Source organism: Dreissena polymorpha, chromosome 1 (assembly GCF_020536995.1).
Source record: "Dreissena polymorpha isolate Duluth1 chromosome 1, UMN_Dpol_1.0, whole genome shotgun sequence".
Lineage (NCBI taxonomy): Eukaryota > Metazoa > Mollusca > Bivalvia > Myida > Dreissenidae > Dreissena > Dreissena polymorpha.
In genome coordinates this window covers 5,265,597-5,292,562 of record NC_068355.1, presented here as the reverse complement: position 1 = coordinate 5,292,562, position 26,966 = coordinate 5,265,597, and the positions used below count along the sequence as shown (strand labels likewise).

The 26,966-nt window shown below is 33.4% G+C and overlaps 1 protein-coding gene across 1 annotated transcript; it reads left to right on the top strand.

The window, feature by feature from the left end:
• Nucleotides 1-24,838: 24,838 nt before the first annotated feature.
• On the top strand, nt 24,839-26,717 carry LOC127865304 (ficolin-2-like). The gene is made up of 2 exons (XM_052405310.1): nt 24,839-25,237; nt 25,558-26,717. Exons 1-2 carry the CDS (start codon nt 24,902-24,904, stop codon nt 26,089-26,091), a joined length of 870 nt encoding a protein of 289 aa, XP_052261270.1. The 5' UTR covers nt 24,839-24,901; the 3' UTR covers nt 26,092-26,717.
• The last annotated feature ends 249 nt before the right edge of the window (nt 26,718-26,966 follow it).

Genomic DNA, 26,966 nt, shown 5'->3' with positions numbered 1-26,966 from the left:
AACCTTGTTATTAGCATTCCAATTTATAAAATGATTTGCATGTTCTGAGTTGTAATTGTCATAGTTATGATTAAGAACAGCAAACTGTACTGCCATATATGTCGTGTAGCAAGGTGTTAATAATATCTATATCCCAATACCAATCCATTACGTGGAGAATAAAAGATATCTCTGATAAAATACTAGTTATCGAACTGAAACAAATGTATATATTTCTACTTAACAAACCTGTATCTTTAATGTCACGTTAAGGTTTTGGTATATTTTAAGACAGTTAAATAAATTGTTGCCATCGCAAATATTTGCAGAAAGAAACATCGCACAGCTGGTATGTTCTGTTTTTTTTCTGTCAATGGCTTTGCATATCGTATGCAAGGTTTGCTTTCGCCATAAATAACAAAAACACAAATTCCATTTACCGAATTCGAGAAACTGCAATACAAACCTGAGGTAACATAATTAAATACCCCTCTCAACAGTGTCGTAATAATAACTACGTGATACATATGATTACAAAATTAATTCTCGTGAGACGTTTCGCTCACCGTCTGTATGCTAAAATTTTTAGAATGGAAAAAACCCACTAGATATTAATCTCATGTGTGAGAACTTGTTTGAGAAACAACATTAATTTATATATTTGCTGATTTTAGGAGGAACTTTGAATGAGTCCATTGCAATTATTTGATGGTATATGTAGACTTTGATAACCAACCCACTTTGATTGCTGCTATAATTAAACTTCGTCCAAATCTTCGAGAGTTTTGAACAAGGTGAGTAGGCAGGAGTTCTAGTAGAAACTCTAGGTGTATAATGCAACATGAACTCAGAAGGACCTCATTAACTTCGAAACTTACACACGAGTGAAAACACAATTTAAGTTAGTAGCTTCGCATAAAACATAGTAAAATAACTCTCTGGAAAGAATCTTGATGCAAAGCTGCAGTTTATAAAGACCATCTACACTCCTCACATTTTATGCGTGATAATTTCAAGACAATCGTAAACTTCGAGAAAAACCTAATCATTCTAAAAAAACACCCGTGAATAATTGCCCCGTCTAGGCTTGCATATAAGTAATTCACTTGGATACATTATTGTGATACGGTGTAATACGATGTCAGCAACATGCTTATGTAATTGTTTGCGTCTGTATAATAAAATATCGAACACTTACTATTGCGCTCTACTTTATAGACCGCACGCATAATCCAGTCTCCGCGATATCCTGAGCTCACAAAGCCCCGGGCCAGTTGGGATATGGTGAAACTGCCTCCCGCCCAGCTTTGTTACCACGAGTTGGCCATGCTGACAGGCATGGCTGTGATCAGTCATGCACAGACACCTATACGTGATGGCCTGAGTGTACCAGAGCAGTACATGGAGAAGTTGAACTACTCGATAGAGTTCATCAGGACTAAGCAGTATGCCCTACAGGATCACATGCACCAGCAGCACGCTGAGAAGCTGAGGCTGATGGCAGATGTGGGAAAGTCTATGGACTGAGATATTGTCAGACTTGATTACAAAACCAAGGGCAAGAAGAAAAGGAAATAGAAGAAGAAAAAGAAGAGTGAGGATGATGAATATGACATGATGAGCCCAATCTCATCTCCAAAGAACATCCGGCTACAGAAGGCCTCTGATATCACAGATGAGGTCATACTGAGCACAATGGACGACAAGATTATGAAGAAGGCAAAGAAAGAGCCAGCTGTGAAAAAACTTACCATGGAAATCAACAAAGACATTGAGAAAATGAAGAACTTTGATAAGCGAGTCACATAAATTAAAGATAAGAAGGACCTGGTTGGGCTGTACTGTATGGACCACTACTTCAATGAACAGAACTGCTCAGCCGACCCGTATGAGTTCCGTAGAGAGCAGAGTCGTCTCTACCAGAAACTGCATCCTGGAGGTCCTGTGCTGGACCTTCCAAAGCGAAATAAGACCAACTTTCGACTGTTCAACGTCGTAGCAGCCTTGACTGAGAAGGTGACTCGTATGGATCCTGTCATACAAAAGCTGATCAACAAAGTGGATTTCAATGCACTGGACATAATAATGGAGAAAAGCAAGGAGCTTTTCCAGTTGCTAAAAGATGAGACCCAGATGCCTGTGGATAAAGCTCAAGTCGATATCCTATCCGTGGAGCTGACTGCAGGGGGTTGACACACCAACTAAGTGCTGAGCATATTCAATTTGTTTTCGTACCCAAATTGTTTTTCGTACCAATTTTTTTTTTTCGTACCCAAATATTTGAGGGCATAATTTTTTCGTACCCAATTTTTTTCGTACCTTATTTTATTCGTACATAATTTTGTGTTTTTTGTTCTAACATAACTTCTTCATTTATTCACCAATTGACTTCAAATTAATACTGAACATCTCTTATAACAACACGGTCTATCTTGACCTTCCATGTCCACATTACCCACCCCGGGGCCCCACCAACATGGGCCTTGCCCACCCAAAATTGCCTTTTAATATAACATCTATGCGGCTTGGGGATACGCGTCGGCCGCTGCCGCGCCATTTTTCTAGTTAGTTTATACTTTTCAATGTATACATAGATTATAATACGACATTGCAAGTAATATTTTTTACTGATAGATGTGTGACCTTTTACAAATATGAATGCTAATGGTAACGAGCAAATAGTCACCGCAGTATGAAATATACGAATAGATGATTTATTCTTATACACGTTTTAATTTACTTAAACAAATTCGAAATTCATTTTCAACTTCCTCAAACTATTGTTGTAGATTATTGAAAAAGAAAATACAATAAAAATTCTGAAATTTCGCAATAACTAGTTAATTGAGAGTTCTCTTTTTGCAGTATTCAAACAAGAAGTTTTGTTCTTATGATTCCATTTGACTTTAACGACATCGCGTAATGAATCAATCGTGGATTTTTATCATTAATGTAAACGATTCTGATCCCTGTTTAGAAGCCTGAGCTACACGGAGTTCTACTCATGTAAACGAATATATACTGTATTCGTTGCTCCCTTTGTTGTTAAACTTGCAACGATTACATTTATGGAAAACAATAACTGGTAATACATGTATTGTTTAGCTGTGGAGAAACGTGCATCGGCGAAAGCATCGATTTAACACAAGCTAAATTGATTTCTACGAAGGGAACCTTTATCTGGTGGCTATCAAGTATTTTGCAAGCATATTCTTTGATGCTGATGATTTTTCTGAATGCGTTTCAACTGCTTACAAAAGTCTACAAAAGTAGATAATGTTGTCTTTTTTTGCAATGTACTAAGCATAAACATTGATTGCTTATATGGTCGGTGTTATAGCTTTTGTTGGCCAGAATTGTTATATAGGAAATATAAATACAAATATTCGATTAATACGTTTCTTTTTTTACAACAACGCATGTGCTCAGGAGTTCCACTTTAAATTCGGTAATTGTGTTCATACGTGTTTGTCCGATATGCTTATAATGTATGATGTCGATAATCGGTGCAGATTTTTTTTAATTTCACAATTTAAGGAATAACATATCTTGCTTTGGGATACATAAATGTTACATTCTTGTTCTTGAACTTCTCTTCCTTAAAGAAGACATTCCAAAGTATACTTTTTCTTCAGCTTCAGGTTGAGACAAAACATTCATTGTTCATATTGGTCATATCAAAAGCCTAGTTTGACGCTATTCGTTTTAATTGTTTAGTGATGTGGTTTCGTTATAAATACACGTCTGTTCTGAATCCTTTTAGCTGTATATATTATATAAACTACTTAAAACACTAATCGAATGATCGAATCTAAAACAAATGTTTGTGAGTGCATGTTTCAAACGATTGAAACAATAGACAAGAGCACCGCAATAACCGATGCCAACGCTGGGCTGCGGGTGCAGTTTTGAATTAATAAAAGTTTGTCAGATTTTTTGTTGGTCACAGTGACCTTCACCTTTGACCTAGTAACCCAAAGATGGGTGTGGCGTATAGAACTCAACAAGGTGCATCTACATATGAAGTTTCAAAGTTTTAGGTGGAAGAACGTTGATTTAAGAGCCCATGTTAAAGTTTTATATAAGACATTGACCTTTAACCTAGTGACCCAAAAATGGGTGTGGCGTGTAGAACTCATCAAGATGCATCTACATATGAAGTTTCAAAGTTGTAGGTGGAAGCACTTTTATTTCAGAGCCAATGTTAAGGTTTATGTTAAAGTTTTATATTAGAGGTAACAGTGACCATGACCTTTGACCTAGTGATCCAAAAATGGGTGTGGCGTGTAGAACTCATCAAGGTGCATCTACATATGAAGTTTCAAAGTTGTAGTTGGAAGCACTTTAATTTCAGAGCCAATGTTAAGGTTTATGTTAAGATTTTATATTAGAGGTAACAGTTACCTTGACCTTTGATTTAGTTACCCATAAATGGGCGTGACGTGTAGAGCTCCTCAAGGTGCATCTACATATAAAGTTTCAAAGTTGTAGGTAGAAGCACTTTGATTTGAGAGTCAATGTTCAAAAGGTTAACAAAATGTAAAGGTTTTGGACACGACACGATGAGCTGGCTATGACAATACCTTTGGTTTTCTCCGAAAACAGCCGAGCTTAAAATTGACTGTATAATCTTTAAATAATTCGACAAGTCCTCAAGCAGCAGACATATTTTCCTTTCGACGGGAGACTTGTATTACGATATAAACGTTCGTGGACAATTACTTAGTTCTGTAGTTCTCTGTGAATATTTCCGAAATGCTTAACAGCGCTGACATAATTGCTTTATCGATGTTGATGAATATCTGGCACGATTTACATTCATGTCAGTAACTGCGACAACATGTGACAACTTCTGCAGAAAATACCGAGTATAAATTAAACATATTTAAATTAATCACACACTTTCTTATGAATACATATTGACACAGACACATTATCTGGAAAGCACAAAAAAACACAAAAAAAAATACAAAATATTTGTTATAATATGTAGTTAAAGTCATTAACTAGGTATAGCTAATGTAGCATTAACTATCTGGGCATAATGTTATCTAAGCACTTTCACGGATATGTGGGCTGCTTTTCTGTTAAGCTAGTAAAAATATAGATTAAGATAGATTTAGATAGATTTATTTCGGTATCATGGTGCAAACACAATTAACAAACATGTTGCATTCATTAAATAATACATAAAATACAAACATCAGAATTAACCATGTCATGCAACACAGTACCAAGGATAGCACAAAAAAGAGAAGAGAGGTTAAAGTCTATAGGTTGGAGGGAATGGGTGGATAATTTTGCTCTCCACAAAATGCATTAAAATACATGTTTATAGTGAAACAAAAATAGTAATTTATAGTGCAACATGTGTATGAATATTTAGTGAACATTATTAGAAAGTGAAAATTTGGAAAACTTATGGGATAAATTAGTAGTTTGAAGAAGTTTCTACAGATGAATACAATAATATTTGTGTAATACCTGAGAGATTACCTGTACGATACAATAAAACATCACCTTGGAATAATCCCTGAACATCTAGGTGTAGAAAGGATTAAAAACAGACTATAGTTATTGATAAGTGGTTGCCAATTATTTACTTTGACACCCCAGGCAAGAAGATAACTGTACTGTCACAACTTTAACAATGAGCAACGAAACAAAAAACCAGCAAAAACTAAACTTCATTGGAACAAAACCACCGACAAAGCCTGCAGTCAAGAAATATAGGCCAGATACGAGTGACAATAGTAACTCAAGCATGGAAGAACTTAACTCAATAAATATACAACTTCAAGCCATGACTGAAGGCATCTCCAACTTAAGGGAGGATCTCAAAGGCATGATAAAAAAAGATGAAGTTGAAATGCTAATAACAAACACTGTGACAAATCTCGTTAAAAAACTTGAAGAAAACACAAACAAAAAAATAGAAAAATTAATCAATGAAAAAGTAAACGAAATGCAGGCCAAAATCGACAGCATTGACTTTGATAACAAAAACCTCATAGAAAAAATAAAACAACTTGAAAACATCAATGAAAGCAACAAATCAACACTACAAGAACACATTGATAAAACCAATGAAATAAGCAAAACCGCATATAAAAAAGCTAATTACAACGAGCAGTACTCACGAAAAACCAACATAAAAAATCCTAAATATCCCAGAAAATAAAGAGGAAAACGAAACTTCACTAGCAAAATCTGTCAGTGAGATCCTAAAGATCAACACAGAGGTCGACCTACAGCCTGTAGATGTAGTGGCCATGCACCGGATTCCAACCAAGAAGGGACAGATCCGTCCAGTGATAATCAAACTACGCAATAACTCTGTGAAATCTGCCATAATGCGTAAAAGGGCACCAATGAAAAGCAAAGGGTACAGGCTGGTGGATGACGTCACAAAACCCAACCAGGGACTCATCAACAGGCTTTTATTGCATCCGAATATCGACAGTGCGTGGTACTTTAATGGGGCGGTCTATGGGAAAACTGTTGCAGAAGAACGTATCAAGTTTGATATATATGACAATGTTAATGATGTCATAGAAAACTTCAGGCAGTATAGAAGAAACGGCGGAAGCGGCCAGTAAGAGTGATGACATCTACAAGCTTAAGTGGTATGTTCCACATCTTACATGTTTTACTATTGCATTTTTAAAATTACAAATTAATACTCTTATTATATGTTGAACCGGCTTGTATGTGTGTGTGTTGTTACTTTTTCCTCGCAAATTGTAGATAACACTTAAACACCTTCCTTGTAATAAACATAAAACTTCCACATCTTACATGTTTTACGATTGCATTTTTAAATTACAAATTAATACCCTTATTATATGTTGAACCGGCTTGTATGTGTGTGTGTTGTTACTTTTTCCTCGCAAATTGTAGATAACACTTAAACACCTTCCTTGTAATAAACATAAAACTTATTGTAAAAAATAAATTGGAAAACTACAATCCATAAAAAATGATTTTAATAAAGTGAAAACTTACAAACGTAAACAAAGATACAAACTATATTATAATCGGTTAAACTCTTACAACTGACTATAGATTTTTGCCTTCTATTTTAAAGCATATCCATATAGTCTACATCTATCTAATACCTTAAAAAGATCATAGTCCTTATCAAATTTCTTAAGTGTATGGTAGTTGTATCTCCTGAGTAGCACAACAAATCATAAATTTATACACAGGTGATGCAATAGTATTTATCAAATTTGTGTAGTAGAAATACTTATTTGTCTGTTAATCTACTTAAAAAAACCATTAATTAATGATACTATGATATTATTGTGTTCAATATAACTAGACCCATTATATATGAAGGGATTGTGTTAAATCATCTGTGTAGTTCTATCCTATACTATAGTTTATTCAGGATGAATATTTGTTATAGTTTTATTTTCCTATATGTACATAATAGGTCAATTATTCAAAATGAACTGTTGATACATTATTTGTGATACATAATTTCGTGCTAAATCATCTGTGTAGTTCTATGCTATACTATAGTATATTTAGGACGAATATTTGATTTTCTCCTATATGTACATAATAGGTCATTTATTAAAAATGAGCTGTTGTTTGCATAACTTGTGGTACATTAAAGTACATTATCTTCCAGCTGTCTTTGCAGTTTTTGGCAAAACTAAGCATTGACAATACTGTTATTCTAACAATTTATAAACTCAAAACTTGTGTATATGTTCCGTATATCAAAATTGCAATCGTTGTGGGTGTAACTGGGGTCTCTGCATTGCAAATATATGCAGAAATACTTATCAGACATCATAAAGCCAAAGTATTAAGCGTCATACGTGTATTACATGACTACATATAAATTTTAAACTATGCACACAGGGACTTATAAAATAAGAATCGTTTTTTACCCATGGTGATGTATACATGTTGTTTAATATTAGTGGGGTAGGATCATATGCATGTAAAAGACAGATCCATTATTGGAGGTAGTGATAAAACAAGATCAATTATTTCAGTAAAGTATATTGTATATTGCAACAAAAAGATACAATCGGTGATTAAGATTTTCAATATTTTATTTTGAATCTTGAATCTTAAACCATATCAACTAAGACTAGCAGTTTTAGGTATACTGAATAAATCATTTGGTAAGGGGAGAAAACTCTTCTGTTCCTTTTGAGAATGATTGGAAGAGTTAGCTTTCCTTTCTGCACTCGTTTTTTCTAATTTAGATGATAACGAGGTCATTGATGAAATAGTTTATTCAAGTCTCATCACCTTAGAATTACTGTACTTATGTTCTCGTAATATAATATGAATATTACATCATGGTATGTGAATATTACATTAATATATGTCTATTCAAGCCTCGTCACATTAGAATTATTGTACTTATGTTTTCGTAATATGATAAGAATATTCAAGTCTCGTCACATTAGAATTATTGTACTTATGTTTTCGTAATATGATATGAATATTACATCATGTTGTGTGAATATTACATTATTATTTGTGAAGAACATACAGTTTGTTAAAAAAAATAAAAAAAATTATTGATTTTGAAACTGTTATTTTTATTAACACTTTTATAGACCATGTTTTTCAAATAGAAATATTGAAATATCAAATCAATATATGCTGTGTAAATACTGTATGTCTCTTAAGAAAATTGATTTTGAATCTCGAGTGGATGCGATATTTAGTATCTGTATCAGAACATTATCGTTTATTCAACCATAACGTTTTTTTATGCAACACCATGTATTATGAATATATGAATGATATAATATATGTTGATCAAGGACCATAACGGCCTATTTCAACTGTGTAAATATGTATATGTATTTGTCGAAATAAAAGTTCTTCTGTCCTCTTTATATGCTTGACAAGTTTTTAAGCTGTGTACAATTTTTATTGTAAAAAGAAAAATTGCATATTGTTCTTGTATAATTATGTCTTCTTAATATGAGCGAACACTAACCTGCTTAAATACGCTTTTAGTTACGTCTATATATAAATGAATACAATTGATATCTGCAACACATGAACGTTGATGACAATCCTTCATTAATCAGGGATTTTCTGAACCTTGCTTTAATTATATGATTAACGCATATATGTTGGGGTAAAACGCATGTGTAGATGTAGATGTTATAAAACATATGTTTAGATAAAATAAGTCTTCATTATAGAAATTAAAGACAATCTTTTATTTATCAGGGATATTATGTAACTTGATTTTAATTACATGATTAACTCATATGTCTTTGTTTTTTGTCGGTAATAAGCATGTATATGTGTAGATTTTGTTAAAAAAACCATGTCTAGATAAATTAAGAATTCCTTCTGAAAAATTATTTAGTAATACTTTGAAATATTGTTTAGAACGTTAATATAAATATACTCTTCTATCAGGGATGTTTTTGTACTTTGTTATAATTATACGTTTATAAACACATATGTTTGCGGTATAATAAACACGTATAGATGTAGATTTTATTTTAAAAAATAAGTATAGATAAATTAAGCATTCATTAACAAAAATAGTGCATAATGTATTAAATATTAAAATAATAAACTTCTAAAAAACATGCAGAATTAACTGATCTTCAAAAACTGTTGCATTCAGTTGTTTTTGTTGTTGCTTTTGTCAGAATCATGAAGACTTTGGGTTTCTATGTCGCTTTTTCCTTTTTCTTACGTTCACCATAAGGAATACACCACCAAAACAATAACACGTAAAGAATTCTACGTATGTTGTAAAATTATGTATTTTGATGTAAATAAGTCCATATGTTTGATTGTAACCACAATCATTCATTATACTTTAAGCCTCCTTTTGTACTTTTTATTATTTTGTTCTTATATTGTATGTTCGTGTTTAAGTTTCTGAATTGTTTGTGTCTAAACATGCAGAAGCTGAAAGTTATGAATATTGTATTATATATATTGTCCCAAGATACCTGTTTTGGGATTCATATCTTACAGCTCATTTTTCATCCTTCTGTGATTATTTCTTTTCACTTCTTCATGCCTATAGAATCTTCAAATTTTTGTATCTCTAATTTTAGTTTTCTATTTTTGTATGTATGTATGGACATCTTTAAAATAGAAACTTACTGGACAAACCCACATAATAATATTTACACACCCTCCCTCTCTTTAAATGATTAAATTATGCACTCTGAACGTAAAAGGGCTTAACAATAAAGAAAAACGCATTAAAATCTGCAAATGGTTAGACGAAAAAAAATATAGTATATGCCTACTACAAGAAAGCCACTTGACACATACTTTAGCACAAACCTTAAAAGATGAATGGGACGGAGACATCTATCTTAGCGGACAACATACTAATAAACAAGGCATTGCCTTTCTGATAAAAAATAATATAGGGATCACAGTCAATAACTTTAACGAAATAATAATTGGCAGACAAGCAAGTATAGATATCAAAATACACGAAACAGAATTAACATTAATCAATGTCTACGGCCCTAACATAGATGATTCCACATTCTACGAAACATTACAAACCTTTATAATTCATAACCAAGATAAAAACATTATAATCGGTGGTGATTTTAATACTGTTCTTAACCCATTATTAGACAAAAAGAATGGAAACCTTTATTCTCATCCTAAAAATAGAAACATTTTAAATAACATAATTGAAAAAATGCATAATTGCAAAATCCAAAATAAATGGCAAGTCCTTTTTGGAGAAAATGAACTTAATTGGAAACACATATTTACCATGCCATATAAAGCAACTATTGAATGCACACTGAGAAATTTTCAATATAAATACATCCATAGAATTATAGCTACAAATAAATATCTCTTTCAATGCAAATTATCTAACTCAAATCTGTGTGACTTCTGCAGTGAAAACATTGAAACTATAGAACATCTTTTTTGGGAGTGCAAACACATCCAGCCTATCTGGAATCAATTAACATCTTTTCTTGAACAACAGCAACTAAACGTTAAACTATCTTTCTTAAATGTAAGTTTCGGAATTAACTCATTGAAATCAATAGACGGTAATACTATTGTGATTTTTATGGTTATATTGATGAAATATTTCATCTTAAACATGAAGTACAAAAAACAAGTACCAAATTTTAATTGTTTTGTCCATAGTCTTAAACTAAAAATCCAGATTGAGAAAGAAATAGCCCTCAGTAATGACACATTACAAATCTTTGAACAAAAATGGAATCGGATTAAATTCTCATAATGTTTTGTCCACTTATATACATTTCACTCTAATGCTAGTTTATCTTTCTAAAATAGTTTTTTTTTTATCTTTCTAAAAAAGTTTTGTTTATATTTTTTTCAATCAGACAAGATCATTGTGAATTTACAACAAAACACACAAATCCAGTATGCTTTCTTCCGACTTAATACAACTCATCATTTTTCAAAACTATTCTTCTGTTGTTCTTTTCTTTTCTATCTAAAAAAAAAATAAAAATAAAATAAATATATATATATATAATAGCATATCTTGTATAACATGTCTGAACTTTATTGCTTTATACAATCACTGTGTTGTATGATCATATACATGTTTACATTATATGTATGATATTGAATAAAAAAAAAAAAAAAAAAAAAGAGAGTGATCTCTTATTTCCATTGTGGTCCTTGTTGATGGTGGCATGACATAGAAAGACATGAATTGTTGCTTAATAATATATCACAGATTTAAACTGGGCATTAATAATTCTTGAATTTGTGGACATTATTGTAGGAATATCACAAATGAAAATGAGCACATACAACATGAAGTTAATACACGACTTAAGTAATTAAAATAGAAATAGCAACAATTTTAAATACTTGAGTCAGAGTATTTTGATCGACTCGTTTGGATACTGGGAGCCAATTTAAGAGTTTAAATTTCTCACGACCAATGTGTGACCGTGGATCTAGATTAAAGACAAACCTTACCAACTTATTTTAAGTTAACTGTAACTTGTTCGTCCATGATTTATTCAAACCATAGTACAAAAAGGAGCAGGCACAGTCAAAATGACATTGAATAAGTGATATAACCAAACGTTTCTTAGTATGTTGAGTGAGATATTCAGGTTTCCTATATAAAACATTTAACCTAGAGTTTGCCTTTTTAATGACTGAAGAAGCCATTGAATTACAAGATAATTTTTTATCATATGTTGCACCAAAATAATTAACAGAAGAGGTTGGCTCGATAACCTGGCCATTACATGATACATTTAGATAAGGATTTAACCGCAGTTTGGGCTTTGTGCCTAAAATAAAAGACTCAGTTTTACCTAAGTGTAATGACAATTTATTGTCAATGAGCCATTTACAAACATCATCAATTTCCTCGTTCAGGGCATTTTCAACATCAGATTTATTTTTACCGGTAACCATAATGCCAGAATCATCAGCATACAATAAAAGCTTTGTTTTGACAACTGCCTACATGTCATTTACATAGATTAAAAAAGGAGGGGTCCTAGGATTGAGCCCTGAGTAACGAAATATTCGAAAAAGGGGAAAACGTTCCTGAAACAACAACCAGTTGTTGTCGATCAGAAAGGTACGATTTGAACCACCTTAAAACATCTTTACTGAGACCTAAAGCTTCCATCTTCATTAAAAGTACACCGTGGTCTACAGTATCAAAGCCCTTTTGAAGATCCAAAAAGCATCATACAAACAAGGTTGCCTTGATCAATTTGGAATATAATAAAATCAGAAAGATGAATTAGACATGTATCAGTTGAGTATCCTCGCCTAACGCCAGACTGGAACTTATACAACAAATTATTTTTACAAAGGTATTCTTCCACCTGGTCATACACAACCTTTTCATAGATGTTAGAGATTTTACTAAGAATAGACACTTGGCGATAATTACCCACTTCTGTCTTATCATTCTTTTTGTAAAGGGGAATAACCCGGGCTGACTTCAAGTAATAAGGGACAACACCTTGAATTAAAGACAGATTTATAACATGAGAAAGGGGACCAGCAATGATTGGAGCGCCATCCCTGACAAAACGAGAGGGTATTACGTCTTAACCAGTTGCTTTTTTGCACTAAGGTTATTCAGATATTTAAAAACATTTTGCTCAGAAAAAATACTAATAGAAAAACTATCTAGTAGAACACCTTTAGATGAATAAAAACCATGGACAAACATTTTACCAAATTTAAAAACAGGTGTAGGTAGTTTCTCTACAAGTTTGGAAGCAACATTTACATAAAAAACATTAAATTTTTCAGCAACATTTAAATTAACAAAACATATTTGACTATCAATTTTTAGACCAATGTTAACACTAGGCTTGCAATTGCTCTCTCGTTATTAACACTACTGGGTGGGGATGTGGAAACAAATCCCGGACCGACCACGAAGAACACCAAAAAGCTAACACTACCCTTCGCTGATGTGCCAGCGTCGGAAACGACACCGCAGCCAGCAAAGCAGATACTGATTCAGAGGTAATGACATTTTTACGCGAAATGAAAGTGGAAATAAAAAATGATCTCTCCTCAATAAACAGTAAAATAGATGATATTTGGGGCACGCTGAACACATTGAAAAACAAAAATGAGCACTTACGGCAAGAGAATACAAGTATGAAACAAGAGCTGTCAAATTTGTAATCCAAATTAGATCGTCTCGAAGGTCATTCACGCAGGAACAATTTACGTTTTTTTTTGTATTGAGGGACGTGTCAGTGAGAACTGGGAAGAAACTGAACAGAAGGTGCGACATTTTATTTCAAGCACTCTAGAACTGAATGATATGCATGCGGTTGAGATCGAGAGGGCTCATAGGGTTGGAAGTCAGCGATCGAAGAGCTGCCCAATAATTGCAAAATTCTCCAAATATAAGGACCGAGAGACTATCATTAAGAGGGCGCGTCGAACTCTTAATGCACAATCTCAATTCTCGGTACGGGAGGATTTTAGGGAAAGAGTCCAGTTACACAGACGACAATTGTCCCGTGCACTAGTCAAAGCCAGTAACAAGGGTAAATTCGCATCGCTACGCTTCGATAAGCTTGTGATTGACAGTGATGTGTACAGGTTTAACGAAGTTACACAATCGGTCGAGCGCAAAGGCAAGTCACGGACACATAGCGCGGATAGTCAACAACAAGGCCTGCGCACAGGGAGTTATCGCCGATATCATGGAGCGAGACAAGATGGGCATTCGGAGACTTCACGCAACGCTGATCGTCAGCACAGTGGTCAGTATGGAATGCGGCGTGTCGCAAACAATATATCACGTGACCATGGAGCAGAGGAGGATAGCCAATCGGAGACGGACTTTCATTCGCAGGGCGAGGCGGACAATGGTATTGACTAGGAAGTGGGTCAAGGCCCAAACATAAATATTTGCACGTGGAATGTGTGCGGGTTGAAGAAGTTTGTAATTAATTGTTCCGTTTTAAATGTCTTATCCAATTTCGAAATTATAGGTTTACTAGAGACGTGGGGAGATAGCAACGGGAAGTATAATGATTTATTAGAGAAATATTGTTGCTTTGATAATGAGTTAGGCAAAGTAGAGCTTTACGAAACAGTGGAGGCATTTCAGTTTTTGTAAAAAGTCACTACACAATAGATGGCTTGGTTACACGAATTTGTTCAGATTTTGTTGATTGTGTTGTACTTCATGAAAAAGTTAGCTGTTTCAATTGTTCATCTGACATTATTTTGTATATTACGTATGTATCACCAGAAGGGTCACCGATATATGAACACAGAGATGATATAAACGGAATAACCTATATAGACGAAAGCTCTTATTGTTAAAAAATATGTATCCCGATTGTCTCTTATATCTGGCAGGTGATTTAAATGCTAGAACTAAAACTATGCTTGATTACATTTCTGCAGATAACGTTGACTTTATTTTTAATTCAGAGGTTCATGACGATATGGATTGTTTTGAGCTGCCTAGAAATAATAAGGATACAATTTATAATTCGTTCGGGAATACTTTACTAGAACTAAGCGCTGCATATGGAATTCATATACTTAATGGGCGTGTAACGGGTGACCCAGATGGTGAGTTTACATGCATTACACAAAATGGAGATAGTTTAATTGATTTCACATCATTTCAACTGATTTATTCCAATGTGTAACGAAGTTTAATATTCTATCCATCAACGAATCTGACCATTTCCCTATTTGCGCTACTATGATTTTTCATAGAAAAAATAGTTACCCGAGTGTCTATCCATTTACTTCTCATTGCATCGATAACAACATCACTGAATGTAATATTACACTTGATAAATTAAAATGGAATGATGCGCTTAGGGATACATTTGTTGAGACTTTTGTTTATATGTATCACATGTATAAGGATGACATTTTACATCAAATAAGTGTAGATATAAACCAGGCTCTTCAAACAATAGTATTACTTTATAAAACTGCTGCAGGAAACATGAAAGTCCACAATAGAACCAAGCGACGTAACGTTTATGAACGGCAAGATAAACCATGGTGGGATAATGAATGTAATATTTTGAAATATCGCGAGTATAACGCTTTGAGAAAATTTCTTTTCACGAACTCAAGGGAAGATTTACATATCTATGTAAACGAAAAAAGATAATTAAAAGTAACGTGAAAACCCTAGAAGGAAAATTTTCGACTGTATATAAGAAATAGGCTATGCCAGGCAAGTAGTAATCCAATTTTTTTTTTGGCAAACAATTAAAAGTGCAATATCTTCACATTCTAGTTATCAGCAACAAATCAAACAAATTGATTGGCTAAATTATTTTAATCAATTGTTATATCGAGAAAACATGCTTTTAATTAGAACGTCTGAAGAAGCTGCTTTACCTGAATATGATTTAGTTCTAAATAGCCCTATAACACACGAAAAAATAATGATAAGTATTAAGAAAATAAAACTGGGAAGAGCGCAGGGGTTTGATGGTATAGGTGCTGAATTTTAAAAAACACCGCTGTTATATGTCCAGTATTTTGCTCGCTTTTTAATCACATCCTAAATATAGGAGTATTTTCTGACACGTGGGGCAAAACCACTATTGTTCCATTACACAAAAACGGTTCTAAAATGAAACCGACAAATTATAGAGGTTTTTCATTGATAAATGTAATGTATAAAATATTTGGAAATATTGTTAATGCACGACTGTGTACATGGTCTGAAGAATTTGGTAAAGTAGACGAGTCGCAATCAGGTTTTCGTAAAGGTTATTCTACAATGGATAACATATTCGTCTTACAAAGCATGGTTCAAAAATATATAACTAAGCCAGGAGGAAGATATTATGTCTTATACGTTGATTTTCAAAAAGCCTACGATGGGATATTGCACTATAAACTATTTGATATAATGCAGAAAATAGGTTTAAAAGGAAAACTATATAAGGTCATTGTCCTTATGTACTCAAAATCGCGTGCGTGCCATAAATAACAATGTCACTACTGATTTTAAGCGTAACATTGGTACAAGGCAAGGGGACGTAACTAGCACGATAATTTTTAATTTATTCATAAACGAGTTATCGCTTTACCTACGAGACCGAGGCCATTAATGAATTTTCATTACTGAAGATATTCCAAAAATACATTGTATATTATTTGCGGATGATGTAGCGAGTTGCTCTGAAACCGCAATAGAACTACAGCGTCAATTGAATAGTATTTTTGATTTTTGCCAAATAAGTGGCATGACTGTAAATGAAAAGAAAACCGAAATAATTGTATTTAGAAATGGTGGCCCATTTCGGTCATATGAAAATTGGTTCTATAATGGAAATCGTGTAAATGTTACATCAGTGTACAAATACATGGGATTATTGTTTACTCCTTAATTAAGTTGGTCCAAGGCTAAAGCTAAGTTGGCAATGCAAGCAAAAAAATCCATGAATGCGAAAAAAAGCTACCAAGGATATTTTGGAAACTTTACCTTCAAGAATATTTCAAATTTTTTGACTCAATGGTAAAACCAATTCTACCATACGGGGCGGAAATTTGGCGCCATACCTTTTCTGAAAACATAGAACAAATCCAGACTCAGTTTTGAAAAGATTTTCTTGGTCTAAATGGTCAGAATATACTTAATAGTTTCCCTATATAATTCAATGTAAAAGCGACAACTTTAAGACAAAATAAATGCAACATTTTGCACATAGATAGCCCCATAACCATACCTTTTCTTAAAGACCATTCTAAGCGGAATCTATTTATGCAATAAAAAATATGTCATGTACAATGCAAGAAAGAACTTGACACAAATCAAAATCGACTGTTTTTGCAACTTTTTTTTCGGCCGTTTCTTAATAGATGTAACCTTTTTCAGTAAAATGGTTTACTACAGTCTTCAAGTTTATCATATTTCAGGGATTCAGTAGTGAACACCTATTCATGCCCTACAATTATCTCCGAAAGATGACACCCGAATAATAGTTAAAAGTGTAAAACATGCCTTTCTGTCAACTATGATACTGTTTTAGAGAGTACAGCCCTACATGAAACGGTTATTTAGTATACTGTAACCTATAAGACAACGTTTATTGTTAACATCGCGAAAAATAAGTATTTCTAGATACTAATGAACCTATTTCCTATGTGCATGCCAAATTTCAGATCGATCTTTCACGTAGAAATGCTTGAAAATGCATTTTATTATAACGCCTGGTAAGCCATCTGGCTTTCGCGGTCGGAGCCTTGATTAATTAAGGGCATTCAGGAGTAAAACAGATAACCCTTAACAATAAAAATCGGTCAACATACTGGAATAGTGTTACAAGCTATGTAGAAAAAGAAGTGGACAACTATCAAAACGTGTTTATGAGTTATTTTAACACAAAATGATGCGATTTGAGATGCTCAACACGAGTTTTTGTAAGATTTGTTTCTTATTTTCCTCTGAAAACGCATTTTTTTTCTTAAGAACTCGCAATTCTCCTTAAATTCATGAAACAAACGCAGTTATTCCGTGAAACTTGCCCAAACGCGTAAAACCCCGCCCTAAAAATGGTGATTTTCTGTAAATACAGCTCCTTTGTGACTGGGCCTGTTTTGCGTATAAGACAACGTTTACTGTTAACATCGCGAAAAATAAGTATTTCTTGATACTTATGAACCTATTTCCTATGTCCATGCCAAATTTCAGATCGATCTTTCACGTAGATATGCTTGAACATGCATTTTATTATAACGCCTGGTAAGCCATCTGGCTTTCGCGGTCGGAGCCTTGATTAATTAAGGGCATTCAGGAGTAAAACAGATAACCCCTTACAATAAAAATCGGTCAAAATACTGGAATATTGTAACAAGCTATGTAGAAAAAGAAGTGGACAACTATCAAAATGTGTTTATGAGTTATTGCAGCACAAATTGGTGCGATTTGAAATGCTCAAGACGAGTTTTTGTACGATTTTTTTCTTATTTTACTCTGAAAACGCATTTGTTTCTTAAAAACTCGCAATTCTCCTTAAATTCATGAAAGAAACGCAGTTATGCCGTGAAACTTGCCCAAACGCGTAGAACAACGCCCTAAAAATGGTGATTTTCTGCAAATACAGCTCCTTTGTGACTGGGCCTGGTTTGCGTTTAGGTCAGAATATACTAAATAGTTTCCCTATATAATTCAATGTAAAAGCGACAACTTTAAGACAAAATAAATGCAACATTTTACACATAGATAGCCCCATAACCATACCTTTTCTTAAAGGCCATTCTAAGCGGAATCGATATATGCAATAAAAAAGATATGTCATGTACAATGCAAGAAAGAACTTGACACAAATCAACATCGTTTTTTTTTGCAACTTTTTTTCGGCCGTTTCTTAGTGGAATATAACCTTTTTCAGTGCAATGGTTTCTATAGTCTTCAAGTTTATCATATTTAAGGGATTCAGTAGTGAACACCTATTCATGCCCTACCATAATCTCCGAAAGGTAACACCCGAATAATAGTAAAAAAGTGTAAAACATTGCTTCCTGTCAACTATGATACTTTTTAGAGAGTACAGCCCTACATGAAACGATTATTTAGTATACTGTAACCTAAATAGGTCAACTGACAATAGTATGGCTCTAGGGGAGGTTGGTAGATTAGAATTATGTTTAGACTATCATTTTAAGTGTATTAAATACTGGTGCAAACTAATTCACATGCCATTACAAAGATACCCCAAAAACTGTAATAATATGTTGAAACGCCAGGATTAAATCAGAAGGACCAATTGGGCTACTTCTGTTAAAACTCTGTTTTTGAAGGGGTGTTGCGGCAGTTTATTTAATCGAGAATATATTTATAGCAACACCGATGATGCTATTATCACAACTCAATAATTTTGTGATCAATATCATCAGAAATGACCGAGTTGGTTCATGGTTCAATTGTCAGTGGTTCGATCCCAGGTGGGGTTATTTTTTTAAAACTTTTTTTTTAATTTCTTTTTTTTTCTTTAATTTCATTCTCGTTTTATACTGGAGCTTTTTAGTCATGTCGTTTAAATTTATCAATTTAAAGCATTTAATCACAAACTCCAAAACAAGCCGAAATATGTGAACAAGTACATGTAAGTTATTAATGATTAAGGTCGAGTTTGATACTGTATGGTATTATGTTTGTGATTAAATATTGTTTTTTATTTATGTCTTTTGGTAAGCTGTTGTGATCCCAGTTAAGATTGTAAACAATGTCTAATGTTTATGCATATTTCTTACAATCTATGTACCGGTACTTGGGTTTTGCCTAATTGATGTATTTTTATAAAATTTGACGTAGACGGTAGGGATAGTTAAATCAAAAAATCTCGGTTAAAAGTGCGGTGACCCCCTTTTTTTATTTGTGTTTTATGATGACAACACGTAAATGAACATATTTGAGCTGTTTTTCAGAATTATATTAGACATAATTTTTTTAATTACATTTTGGTGTCAAAAATAGTAAAAAATTGATGTTTTTTGTAGTGGCATAAACATTTAAAAAAATATATTTTAATTTAACTTGTGTTCTCCATTTTTTTGGCGTTGTGTTGTTTAATTAAATGGTGTTTTATGTATCTCAGCTTATATAATATCTATATGTTGTCTATTTCATACGTTATTAATTTCGTTTCAGGCAATTAGAGATGTTCCAGTTTAAATGAAAAAGTACATGTTATAAATGGTAAATAAAATCAAAACAAGGCCGGTGACCCTATTTTTTTTATTTCATTTTGCATATAGTATTTGTATAAAGTACTTGAATATAAATTTTGAACAAAATCTATTTGGTGGAAAAAAATCAGCAAAACTGCAGCAACACCCCTTAACTATGGTTTTGGTTATATCTGCGTTTATCAGGATGTTGGTAATGTTGATGTATTTTTACAACTTTTTAAAGATCGCCTTATTTGTTGTAACAGACAAAAATGGTCAGGAAGTTTATTCGACTCGTCAAGACGCGAAACATATAGAATGTATAAATCATTACTTAAACCAGAAAAATATATTTCGCTTAAAATACCATTCTACTTTAGAAAAGCACTTGCAAAGTTTAGATTTTCCAACCCTAAGTTTCTTATTGAAGCTGGACGACATGTTGGTATAGCACATGATCTTAGATATTGTACACATTGTCTAAATGTAGAAAACACTTTTGTTATTGAAAACGAATTTCATGTATTTCTTCATTGTTTTAAATTTCACGAAGAACGTAACATGTACCTTTTTTTCTTGGTATAGTGGAAACAGAGAAGAAATCGATTTTATTAATCTGATGAAAACGAAAAATGATCTAAAATTGAAGAAAACAGCAATTTATATATATTTATTAATGCGCAAAGCACAAACATAAAACTATTCCCAACTCATGTATGAAAAATGTGACATGTCTGTATATTGTATTTTGGGCCGGTGGCCTTTAATTACGAAATAAATTGTCTTGTCTTGACTAAAAGAACTGCTAGCTTTTTTAGAAGGCATTCCTAAATTTTTAAGTGATTGCCATAAAGATTCAGAATCACATTTGTTTTTCTTCAAGTTCATCAGTAAAATAATTTTATTAGCAGCATGAATCATATTTGCGGTACTATATTTCATGTTTTTGAAATTATCATAATTCACATCAGAATTGGAATGTTTAAATAAACGAAAAGCTTTATCTCTTTCGTTGATAGAGTTAAGAATGTCAGATGCAATGCACGGCCCTGTCCGCTGTTTAATTCTAATCTCCTTTACAGGTGCAAAATTGTCTTATACTGACACAAATAAACATTTAAAATTATCCTACGTTACAGAGGCAATATCACAGTTCATAACACTACTCCAGTCTGTAGATAATAAACTTTGCTGAAAATTGTCTTTATTGTAATATTTCAAAGTTCTTGTTTTCACAGTGCTATGTTTATCAACAAAAGTTCTTGAAATTTTCCTAGTACAATAAACTGGCAAATGATCACTTATGGTAATGTCAAGCACACCGCACTGAGAAATTTTATCACAGTCCGTTACTTAAATGAGATAAATAATTGTACTGGTTGATCTACAAATCCTAATAAATTTAGTAACTAGTTGTTTAAAATGAAACATATCAATAACATTACTTAATGAAGAAACGTCTGTGTTTTAATCACCGAGTAAAATAGTTTCATATTCTAAAAAATGTACACTTGATAAACAAACAGTTTCTAATATTGTATAAGAGTTTAATTGCTTCGGCGGTCGGTATAACTCACATATAAAATTGGTTTGGATTTCGGCAGAAGTATTTCCAGCCAGGTAGCTTCCAGTTCTTCATGGATCAGATTATCACGTGGATTAAACGAGATGTCGCATCATACATTAATGCAAACGCCTCCTCCCTATCGATTTATATCATTACGCTAAACAGTATAGTTATCAATTGAAATTTCCGAGTCAGGAATAGATTCATCAAGCCAGGATTCAGTAATACAAATGACTGAAGCCCGGGTGTTACTGGCTAATAAACGTATTTCGTCCAAATTAGGCAAAAGACTACGAACGTGAAAGTGTATGAAGTGAAGCCCACGAGTGTCAAAAGCTTTATAGGAACCAGAAGTGGCTCATAAATCTACTTTTCTTAGACAGAAAGAGTCAAATGAATTGTTAAAAGAAAATCCCGTACATCATCGCTTTTCTGTCCATTTTTCATGAACCTCTATAGATACATCATCAAAGCGACGCTTCTACAATTATCATGATAACGAGAATCTTATATAATCATAGTCTGAGTTTAGGTCCAGTTTTCTAAATATAAATATTACCGTAGACATAATGATATGAAATGAAAATAATACAAACTACACTGCATTTTGTTGACCCGTATATAAAATGAATCTAATACGGCAATATTTGCCGATGCAATACTAGTATGTGTTGTTAATCTTCGCGCCACTGCTTCACGTGTCTTTATCTGCTATGATTAAGCAAACGATTTTCTTCTTCAAGATATTACTATTGTTGACATGCACAATATTGGTATATATAATTCAACATAATCGTGTAATTCCGCAGCTTGTAAACAAAAAACAAGTGCTGTCATTGCAAGTACCAAATGCCCCAACAGTGTCGATTTCACCAAAACGTTTGACCTTCAAAGTTGTGAAAAACAGATCTCAATATAGTCTATCGATATGACAATCAATGTTATACTAGCAAACCATGCGAAAGACAAATAATCAACAGACATGAGGTCAAGTAACTTTTGAAATTAACAGAACTTTGCCAGATTTTATCGGACCTCGTTATTTTTTTAACAAACCAAAGAAAATACTTTTTTTTCAATTTATTTTATTTATGTTTTATTTATGTTTACAATGTTTCAACAACATAAATACAGAAAAATGCTATCAATATTTAGACGTGTTTTGTAATCAGATATGGTAAATCTCCCAATTAAAACTGAATACAGCTTTTTCTTTTCCTTTATAAATCACAGGTATTTCTGAACAGACAATTAAAACCGTTCAGTAATCGGTGACACTTTGCAGCCGGTTTTTCGCATCATATGTTGACAATGTGAAGGCAAATGAGATGTACGTATCGTTCCCAACTTTCGCTAAACAATCAAATAAGGATTGAAATCAGTAAACTTCATTGCAATCAATTAACAACTGGTGTGTTTCGCTTACGTCACGAAATTCAGCGTAGCATTAGACTGGTTCTGAGAATATCACCTAAGGTTTGTTATATTACCAGCACAGATAGCAATTCGACTCGACTGGTTGGAAATGAATCGTTTTTTTATTATCGTAAAACCATATATTGAAGTACAATAAACCTACACCAGTCATTATTTTTAACAGTTTCGAAGTTTCGTTTTCATTTCCAACCAATTCAAAATTATCATTATCTTTTATTGCAGGACAAAGGTACCGCCAGTTTTGGAAATTATATCGGACCTCAGCAAATTTTATCGAAAATTCCGAGGTCCGACGTCTTTCGTATGTGTTTCTTTAGCTACTATTACGTTTAAGGAGATCAGAGAAATATGACTATACGAGTAAAGGACTATATGAATATTTCTACTGAACAAAATTTGAGTCTCATAGTAATAACTACTGCGAAATGAAGTACGAGTTTGGGCTAAATAATAAGGACCACAGAAAGCAATCACAAAAATTAAAGCGGCTTATACAGAACAAAACGCTCGTAAAATGGGTTTTAACTCTGAGAGAATGTTAAACCACGACAAATGTATAATGCAAATTAATCTCCGTTGGGACATTATTTATTTCATAAATCATATTGTCAAAATTGAGTTATGCGTTCAAAATGTAACAAATTAACAAACACGAACATTGTTGAAAGGATATCGACGTGTTTTATTTCTCTTTTTAACATAGACATACTATATTACAACCAAGCATATTTATCTTCAAACACATGTATAATTCAAGTTATAATGATATATTATAATCAAATCGTAAAGACCAAAATGAAAAGAACCTATATAATTAAATACAAAACTCGGTTGAGTCATTAATGTGAGGTATTAGGCACGTTTGAGTCCCACAAATATTGAATCCTAATGATGTACTTTAAGTCTGAGGCGCCAGTGCAGTCTCCGAGGACAACCCACACTCTGCGGACGATACGGAGACAAAACCAACCTGATATTTAGCGTTATAAAAGTTCCCAGACACGCGTTATTATGATACAAATATCACGTTGTTCTCATTAATTACCACCAAACAACGATGCAACCGTTTTTAGTTAAAAAGTAACTGACAATGCAAAAACCTTTTTTCCACAAACTCAATTTTTATGATCAATGTATATTTTATTGGGCAGATATGTGACACCCGTATATTAAAATTTACGTCGTTACCAGTGGTTAATAAATCGTTCCTATATAAATAAATATTTAAATAGCCGTGTGATCAAACCAATCTCAAATCAACAGAAGTATGCAATCAGTTATTTCTATTTTCAATTTTATACTTGTAATGATAGCTCATTATTTATACTCATAGGTACCAGGTATGCGTACACCAGAGATAATTTGATATAATTTGTAAGTGAAGTGTTATATATAACGTTAAGAAATATATAGCATTTCTAACACACTGGTAAAATACAATTTATGATATTCCGTTTAAACGACGAGTTGTTGACGGTAAATACTCTGTTCAACATGATAGAACACGCTGAATTTGTAACCGGAAATTATATAACACTTTACTGTCCACTCAACAGAATTTATTGACGGGCCCTATCTATAAACAAACGAATCAGGTATTGCAAATGCAATAGTTTCAAACAACCACTCCTGAATATTTACAATTCTGTCAGTCGATTGAAGACAAATATATACGATACATCTGTATAAAAGTCATAAATTTGCTACGTCGAGATTCGATTCTCATGTACAAACTTTGCAAGCTGGCCGACATTTTCATTCCAGACGGCAAATGGTGTAGACATGCATTTTATCAGATTTCTTTCGATGTTAAGTTGTTTCGTTTACCATACGGTTGAGTGCGCGTTCTGCGAACAACCCTTCACAGTAACAAAAGGTTGTACAGAAAAAAACTACTGCGACTCTGGGTACAAATTTCTTGTTCGGTCTGAAGATGTGGCGGCAGCAATGAAGGAAGTGACGTCATCCTTAAACTCGGAGTATCAACGCCGCTGTTGGGCATGCGCAAATCACCAGAACCTTTCTGCTACACCCCGTGACTGCCAGGACTGGTATGCTTCGGGATTTCATGATAGCGGTGATTACACCATCTATCCGACCCCGGGAATTACTTTTCAGGTAGGAACTTTTCAAGTAACGAGTACATTTAGGTTTCGCGCATGGTAAAATCTAAGTTTTGCTTACTTAGGAGGCAATACAAACACGAAATGTCGTATAAAGCTAGACTAGACTCCAGAATCTGCAAACAGGTTAACTATGCTCAAAGCAAAGAAATGTTCTTACACACGAACAGAGATAATTCCTGTTATCTTTACATCAACGGATCAGACGTGGAGCAAACATGTCTCGATCTCAATTGTTAGTTTAGCAGATTAAATAAACTTTGATAAATGCAGAGTGTTGAATCAAATTAACGTATTTATGTATGTCTTGTACAGGTCCGTTGTGACATGACGACGGATGGAGGAGGATGGACGGTAATACAAAGACGGGCCTCCGCCAGCGACTTCTACAAATCTTGGGCCGAATACACGGCCGGGTTTGGTGATGAACATAACTTCTGGCTCGGCAATGAGAAAGTCTTTGCACTGACAGGCTCAGGGGGCTACAAACTACGAGTTGATTTGACAGCAATCGGAGGTGCAACCGCATACGCGTCATATCAACAGTTTGCAGTCGCAGGGGAGAAAGATGTGTACAGATTGTCGGTCTCAAATTATATTGGAACTGCGGGCGATAGTCTGTCGTATTCGAACAATATGGCGTTTAGCGCTAAAGATCGTGATAATGATTTGGATGTTGGGAGCTGTGCTTTATATTTGCAAAGCGCCTGGTGGTACAACGCATGCCGCCATGCAGATTTAAATGGGCCTTATGGTGGAGACAGATATATAAGAGGACTTATTTGGTATCATTGGCATGGCAATTCGGAGTCGTTAGCAAGTTCAGAAATGAAAATACGGAGAAAATAAATAATTGCTAAGGATTGCTATTGACATCAAATATGTAATGCATTAGCCATCAATTTATTTGTTTTTGTCTACAGAAGGTTTTTGACTCTATTGACTCATTAACTGTATTGTAGGGTTATGTTCTCCAAGGAATACTACTATAAAATACCATATGTCTTCTAATATGCATTAAGTATTTTCCTTGCAATGTTATTTCTACATATGCTATACAAATTGCTTTTGTTAACAGAAGGTGTTTAATTCTTTTTGTTTTACGGGCTCCATATAAGGTAACATATGCGGTCGTACAATCAAAGTATAAGTGCCTTTGTATATCTACATATTTCATATGTTAAAGTCGTTCAACTTAAACCATTCAGTAACAAAATCGTATTGATCGCTTGTGTATATTTGACACTTAGCTCATTGAGTTTATGGTAGGGTTATGTTTGCTAAGGAATGTTACTATAAAATGCCATATGTCGTCTAATTTATTTAGCCTTTTCCTTGCAATTTTATTTGCTACATATGCTATACACATACAATATGTGCGACAATATAAGAAATCAACTGATATTAAACTCATATCAGCTTTAACATGCAGCAAACTGGATCAGTTTTTAAAATAAAGTATATGAATGTTTGAATACCTTTGTAAATTAATACAACAGGACACGTTAGACACCTTGCAAAATCTTGGGATAGGATTTGGAATCGACAAATTGCACATTTCGCCCCGAATTCAAATACGGTGAGTAAGACAAGCACTAAGTAATGAAGTACCTTTTCCGAAAACGACAATTCATTATTTCTCACGATTCGTGACATATAAGCACGACTATAAGTATTATACTACCATTGCCCTATACCACCCAAGTTTATACTAACTGTGAACA

Excerpts from the sequence above, each read along its gene's own strand:
- LOC127865304 (XM_052405310.1), top strand. The coding sequence starts at position 24,902 with ATGCATTTTATCAGATTTCTTTCGATGTTAAGTTGTTTCGTTTACCAT. Across the intron at positions 25,238-25,557 it reads CCCCGGGAATTACTTTTCAG|GTCCGTTGTGACATGACGAC; the intron begins GTAGGAACTTTT and ends TGTCTTGTACAG.